Below are 7,500 nucleotides of genomic sequence, written 5' to 3'. Positions count from 1 at the left end.
CTGGATGTTCCTGATGGACTGAATCGTTGAGCTGAATCACGACACTGATTCATAATGCATGAACCGAACAGAACTGAACTGAACTGAAGTGAATCCACATTGAATCTGATTTGCGCTGAATAACGACTCCATTCACCGCAATAATCCTGTTCTCCCTCAGTCTCGTTCTCCAGCACTAACATCTAATTACTTCTCATACATGTTTACTGGAGAAGAACAATGATATTAAGACTTGATTTACTTTTAGATTTAGTCATTTAGCAGATGTTTTTTATCCAAAGCGACTTACATCCGAGGACTAAACCAAACAAGTCATCATGAGGAGGCAACAACACAAGAAGTGCTCAAAATACAAAGTTCAGAGTAGCATAAACCAGGCGAGTAAGGATTTTATATATATATATATATATTATTAAGTGCTGACAGAAGAGATGAGTGTTCAGTTATGCAGTCCGAATGATGATGATGATGATGATGATGATGATGATGATGATGATGATGATGGGCAGATCAGTCCTCCAGCATGGAGCTGTGAATGAATGTTCTGGAGAGTGATGTTGAGGCTCTCTGTGTCCGTCGCTCATTGGCTGATCGTAGTCTTCTGCGGGGGATGTCGACTCGTAGGAGCGAGTGGAAGTAAGAGGGAGCTGAGCCAGTGATCGATCTGTACGCAAGAGTCAACGCCTTGAACTCAGTGTGAGCAGCGAGTGGAGCCAGTGCAGAGAGATGACCAGAGGAGTGACGCGAGTGACGTTATTGAAGACCAGACGAGCTGCTGCATTCTGGGTCATCTGTAGAGGTTTAGTTGCACATGATGGAAGTCCAGCCAGAAGAGCATCGCAGTAATCAAGCCTAGAGATGACCAGGGCCTGGACGAGAAGCTGTTCGCCTGCTCAGATAGGAACGGCCTGATCTTCCGGATGTTGTGCATTGCAAACCTGCATTTATTACAAAATTATCAAAATGAGTGAGTTTGTGCTTAAATATAAGCGGGCATTGGTGTGTCTGTTCTGCATGGGTTATTCCATGTTTCTGGGTAATTGTTCTGTAGTGAAACAAGCGCTGGAGATCTGGTAGCACTTCCTTTTACAGTCCAGTTACCCATGTAAATACTATGTACTTATTTTAGTAACTATAATTACTGGGTAATAACTAGTCCTAACCCTGAACCTACCCCTAAACCTACCTTACCTTATATTAGCCATAGATAGATAGATAGATAGATAGATAGATAGATAGATAGATAGATAGATAGATAGATAGACAGATAGACAGACAGACAGACAGACAGACAGAAAGACAGACAGACAGACAGACAGACAGACAGACAGATAGATAGATAGACAGACAGACAGACAGACAGACAGATAGATAGATAGATAGACAGACAGACAGACAGACAGATAGATAGATAGATAGATAGATAGATAGATAGATAGATAGATAGACAGACAGACAGACAGCAGTGTTGTAGTACTCGAGACTCAGACTCGTCTCGGACTCGGTCTCGAGACCATATTTTAATGGTCTTGGTCTTGTCATGGACTCGTGTGCATTTGGACTCGGAATTGACTTGTACTCGAACATTTTTTTGTTTTTTAGGACTCGGACTTATTCCCGAGTCCACTCGAGTTCAATTCAAAATATTTTTCATGATTATTAATGTATGTTAATAAAATATTTCTTTAAATTGATTGACACGCCCAGTGATTGGTGATTTTCTAGTGCGCAACTGCGCATGACAAATTGTAATAAAATTACTTTTAACACCACCTACTATGTGGCCTTTTTACCCTAAACTGATCATATTTTTTAAACTCTAAGTAAATTCAGTAAAATAAAAAAAGGGTTTCTCTAAGTAAATAAAAGTAAATTAGGTAATCAACCCTCACTGGTCTCGGTCTCGACTCGGACTCGACTCTCTCTGGTCTCGGTCTCGACTCGGACTCGACCGTCTCTGGTCTCGGACTTGACTCGAACTCGACTCTCTATGGACTCGGTCTCGACTCGGACTCGAGTGAGGTGGTCTCGACTACAACACTGACAGACGGACGGACGGACGGACGGACGGACGGACGGATGGATGGACGGACAGATAGATAGATAGACTCTCTCTGACAGACAGGATGTTTTAAGTGATTAAAGATGTTCCAGTGAACACGACAGTCTCAGAATGGGATTATTGGAATTAAATCCAAAGGTCAAACCTGTGTGTGTGTGTGTGTGTGAGAGAGAGAGAGACAGAGAGAGAGAGAGAGACTGAGAGATCAATAAGCTGACCGGACACACGGTAACTATAGTGACAGCCCATGATGAAGAGCTTCAGATGTGTGTGTTATGAGTCTTCACCGGAGAATCTCATCATCACATGTGTTTGTAATATTTACCGGTTATGAATGAGTTTTGCGGCTCGTGTCGAGACTGGACGGCCTGAACCAGCACTGGATAATCCAGACATGATGGATAATCCTCATCAGACCCAGTGTTTCCTTTCATCCGCCAGTCTCGAGTCCAGCTCAGTCTCACACTCGTACCTGAAGAGATGAAGGACACGCTTGTGTTTCGCTCTCGGTCACTTCTGATATCTTCATCCTGATTCAGCAGATATTCAGCTTTCTGGATCATGCACACATGCACATAATACACACACACACACACACACACACACACACTCACACACACTGTCATTTAAAAGTTTTGGATCGGTACGATTTGTAATGTTTTTAAAGCTGCCTCTTCTGCTCACGAGGCTGTGTTCATTTGATTAAAAAGAAGAAAAAAAACAGTACTATTGCGAAATATTATTCCAGTGGTTATTCCAAATATTATCCGGCTTGCTTAGTTGGGGTTATTTAATATTTAATATTTAACAATATTATTGATCTGTGTTGTATTATTTTCATGTTATCAGTGTGAAGCTGCTTTGATACAATCTGTATTGTGAAAAGCGCTGTATAAATACATGTGACTTGATTTGACTTGTAAATCTGCTGTTCTCTAGTGAATGTACACACACCTAAAGTATTATTAGGAACACCCGTTCAATATCTCATTAATGTAATTATCTAATCAACCAATCGCATGGCAGTGTCTTCAATGCATTTAGGGGTGTGGTCAAGACAATCTCCTGAACTCCAAACTGAATGTCAGAATGGGACAGAAAGGGATTTTTTAGGCCCCTTAGTGCCAATTGGGCATCGTTTAAATGCCACGGCCTACCTGAGCATCGTTTCTGACCATGTCCATCCCTTTATGGCCACCATGTCCCCATCCTCTGATGGCTACTTCCAGCAGGATAATGACCATGTCACAAAGCTGGAATCATTTCAAATTGGTTTCTTGAACATGTCAATGAGTTGACTGTAGTAAAATGGCCGCCACAGTCACCAGATCTCAACCCAATAGAGCATCTTTGGGATGTGGTGGAACGGGAGCTTCATCCCACAAATCTCCATCAACTGCAAGATGCGATCCTATCAATATGGGCCGACATTTCTAAAGAATGCTTTCAGCACCTTGTTGAATCAATGCCACGGAGAGTTAAGGCAAAAGGGGGTCAAACACAGTATTAGTATCATATTAGTATCGTGTTCCTAATAATCCTTTAGGTGACTATATTGTAAAGTGTAATTTATTCCTGAATTTATCATCATTACTCCAGTCTTCAGTGTCACATGACCCTCTAGAAATCACTCTAATATGAGGATCTGATGATCAAGGAGCGTTTGGGATTATTATCAGTGTTGAAAACAGTTGTGTAAAAAAATCAGGATTCTTTGATGAATAGAAAGTTCAAAAGAACAGCATTTATCTGAAATATAATCTTTTGTAACATTATAAAGTACCATTCAAAAGTTTGGGTAAAATAAATCAATACTTTTCTCATTAAGGATGCATACAATGGGCTATATGCACGCATAAGTTCCGCATTTGACGTAAGGATGCTCGTCCATTTCCGGTTGTGTAGATTAAAGCGGAGGAAAACCGGAGAAAACGGGATTATGGCAGAGTCTTCAATATTTACTGTCCTCCCGTCTTTGAAACGAAACGTACATACGTTTAAATGTAATTTTTTATATAGTTATGTTTATTTAATATAATTTTAAAAAGAAGCATAAACACAACGAGGGGTGTCTGTTTTATCTGTTTTTGTGACTAACGTTTTATTAGTATAACCATGGAGTTTAAAATTCAATATAAATTCTCGGTATTGCATTGGACTCTACGATCGGCGGAAGTTATCGAGCATCCCTAATGCTTCACCGGAAATACCGCCGTGCATAGAGCCCATTGTCAAAAGTGACAGTAAAGACATGTATAATGTTACAGAAGATTCTATCTCAGATAAATCCTGTTATTCATCAAAGAATCCTGAAAAAAAAATATATGACGGTTTCCTCAAAAATAGATGTGTTCAACACTGATATTAATCATAACTGTGTGTTGATCATCAGATCTGATTTCTGGAGGATCATGTGACACTGAAGACTGGAGTAATGATGATAATATATGACACTTTACTGTATATTCACATGTATGCGATCGTCTCCTGATGTGATGCTGAAGTGTGAGCGTTTAGTTCACACACACACACACACACACTGCCTGCTGTGTTGCCCGTGCGGAGTGTGTCGTTCCGTCAGTCAGTCGCAGAGGAGTCCTGACAGGTTTTCTGCTTCGGTGTGTCACAGTAAGGACATCTCTCTTCACACTCGTTCTGCTGTCCTCCTTTTGTCTTCACCGTCTCCATCTCTAAACGCTGTTCCATATGGAAGAGAGATGGAGACGAGGAGAATCACACACACACACACACACACACACAATGACGGCTGATCGACACTGAGGCGCTCACTATTCATCTCCTTCTCTCTGTTTCTGAGCATTTACTGCTGTTATGTTGGGGGAAATCTCTCTCTCTCACTCACTCACACACACACACACACACACACACACAATGAGGGCTGATTGACACTGAAGCGCTTGTCTTCTCTCTTGTTTTTTGATTTTCTGTTGTGATTTTGGGGGAAATCTGTGCGATTCTGCAGAATAAAGTTAAAGGAGAAAATCCGGTGAATAATGAACCTTTGGTCTAATAAAACATCGGTGCCTAGTCAACCGTTCTCTGAGATTTGTTTTCATGATAATCGAATGTAAAGAGTTTTATCTCTAAAAACTGTTTAGCGTATAATGCTAGTACTGGGGGCATTGACTAAGTAAAAAGAAATTGCTAGTTTATACCACTAACAAGACTCAAAATAGCCCCACACTAACACAGAAACATAATGAGGGTCCATACATGCAAAACGCAGCATTGAGAACTTTGTAAGTGTACAGACCGTTTAATAAGAAGATACTTTATGAAGACAGTTCACTTCGCCTATACAGACAGGAGCCATCTTAGAAAATAGTCTCGATAAGTCGATCCCCGAACGCCGTTCATACAGTTCAGAAGTTCGCTGAACTTCATGCAGTTCAGATCACTCAGCACGACGTTCGGGGATCGACTTATCGAGACTAGCATTATACGCTAAACAGTTTTTAGAGATAAAACTCTTTACATTCGATTATCATGAAAACAAATCTCAGAGAACGGTTGATTATGTACCGATGTTTTATTAGACCAAAGGTTCATTGTTCGCCGGAGTTCTCCTTTAACATGTTAAACAGAGCTGGAGTCCTTCACTTCACACACACACACACACACACACACACACACACACGTTCTGATTTTTTTATGATTTTTCAGTCAAGTTAAGCTTTTAGAAACTCATTTCTGCTCTTGAGCGCAGAAGCATGTCTCTCATGAACCCAAATATTGCATAAGCGGTGTGTGTGAATGTGGTTGGATGTGTGTGAGTGTGTGTGTGTGTGGTGAAGACGGGTTTGTCACGCTGAGCGCTGAAGTATCGTCTCCTCACACACAAGACAAAGACACGGATAGTATGAGGTGCTTCTCAGCGGGGTCGAATTAGCATATGAATTAGCGGCGGCTGATGCGCTTCATGCCGTCGCTGCGGAGGGTCGAGCATCCTGACACACACACACACACACACACACTCTCTCAGGAACACTTCAATGCACTATGTAGTAGACGGTTGCATAGTTAGGATTTTCTCTCTGATATTATCAGTCTAGTAAGTAAAGAGGTTGATAAAGTCATTACTGCTGTGCTGATTGGACACTTCAGAAGTAGAAGCTTTATTTCTTGGTAATTTTGCCGCTGTATCAAATAAATACCTCGGGTTGTGTTTGTTTTCTTCCATAGACATATACACTAGACCTCACCTTGGATACGGCAGTTCATTGGAACGAATGCGTCAATAGAGCCGCCATCTTGAAACAGGGGAGCCCCTCCACTTTAATGCATCAGTGTCAATGTAGTAGACGCAGGTCTAACGCAAATAAAATCACCATAAATCATCATGAATGCGATTTTTCTTGTTTTTTTTGGTTCGTTCCAACGGTCAGACATGTATTTATCATTGATTCCAGAAAGAAAAAAACAATTTTTTTTTTTTTTTTAAAAACATTCTTCCTAGTTCAGATTTCATCCGTGAACATCATACGCTGCACAAAAGTCCGCCACCATCAATGAATTGGAAGTAAAGGCAGAGATAGCAGCGTTACCTAGCTACTTCCTATCACAAGACCCTGTTCCAAGATGGCGGCGGTTTTGACGCATGCTTAGAACCCCCAGGTGAGGTCTAGTGTATATGTCTATGGTTTTCTTCTAAGAGAGTCGTAAAAGTGTTCAGGCCTTTCTGTATGCAGTAGTGCTTTCTTTCCATGAAATGCGACACACCTCTAGTTTGGTTTTCTGCTTTTTATTCAGAATGTGTGTGAAGATTGTATAATTTCTTCTGATTATGATGTGAGGTGTATAGCCGACTGATGTCGTGGTTGTGTTGTCCTCAGGCGCGGATCCCCCGTTCGCGGAGCTGCGGTTCGTGCGGGAGCCTCAGGACTCGGTGACGGTGCGCAGTGGGGTCCTGCAGCTGGACTGCGAGGCGTTGTCGGACCGGGGCGTCCCGGCGCTGGCGTGGAGGAAGGACGGGGTGTTGCTGAGCGCAGTGGTGGACGAGCGGAGACTCCAGATGCCCAACGGCTCGCTCATCGTGCAGAACGTGCTTCACTCGCGGCACCACCGGCCCGACGAGGGCTCGTACCAGTGCCTGGCCACGCTGGAGGGGGTCGGGGCCATCGTCAGCCGCACCGCACGGGTCACCGTCTCCGGTACACACTTGCACACTCACACACACACACACACACATAGCCTTGCGGTGGGGAAGATAATGTAATGACATTACATATTCATACACAGCTTCATTATCACAGCATTAACCTCCTCCAGAAGGTCCTGTGTGTCCGTCAAAGCCATTACAGGCTCCTCTCACACACACACACACACACACACACACACACACACGAGTCAAGTGCAGCTTCATCACATGATTCCACATCATCTGTGTTTATGACTGGATCCCATATCTGAGTGAAGGG

The 7,500-nt window shown here is 42.5% G+C and overlaps 1 protein-coding gene across 3 annotated transcripts in view; it reads left to right on the top strand.

The window, feature by feature from the left end:
• Positions 1-7,500, top strand: part of dcc (DCC netrin 1 receptor) — a 174,292-nt gene that overhangs the window by 55,277 nt on the left and 111,515 nt on the right. For all 3 annotated transcript variants that reach the window (XM_039661560.2, XM_039661562.2, XM_039661561.2), the window contains exon 2: positions 6,916-7,233. In XM_039661560.2, the coding sequence (XP_039517494.2) occupies positions 6,916-7,233 (318 nt within the window). The remainder of the gene's footprint in view (positions 1-6,915; positions 7,234-7,500) is intronic.

The sequence above is a fragment of the Pimephales promelas genome, chromosome 4 (assembly GCF_988280905.1).
Source record: "Pimephales promelas chromosome 4, fPimPro1.hap1.1, whole genome shotgun sequence".
In the NCBI taxonomy this organism is placed as follows: Eukaryota; Metazoa; Chordata; class Actinopteri; order Cypriniformes; family Leuciscidae; genus Pimephales; species Pimephales promelas.
The sequence above is the reverse complement of the archived record's forward strand: the minus strand, read 5'-3'. Positions and strand labels throughout refer to the sequence as shown.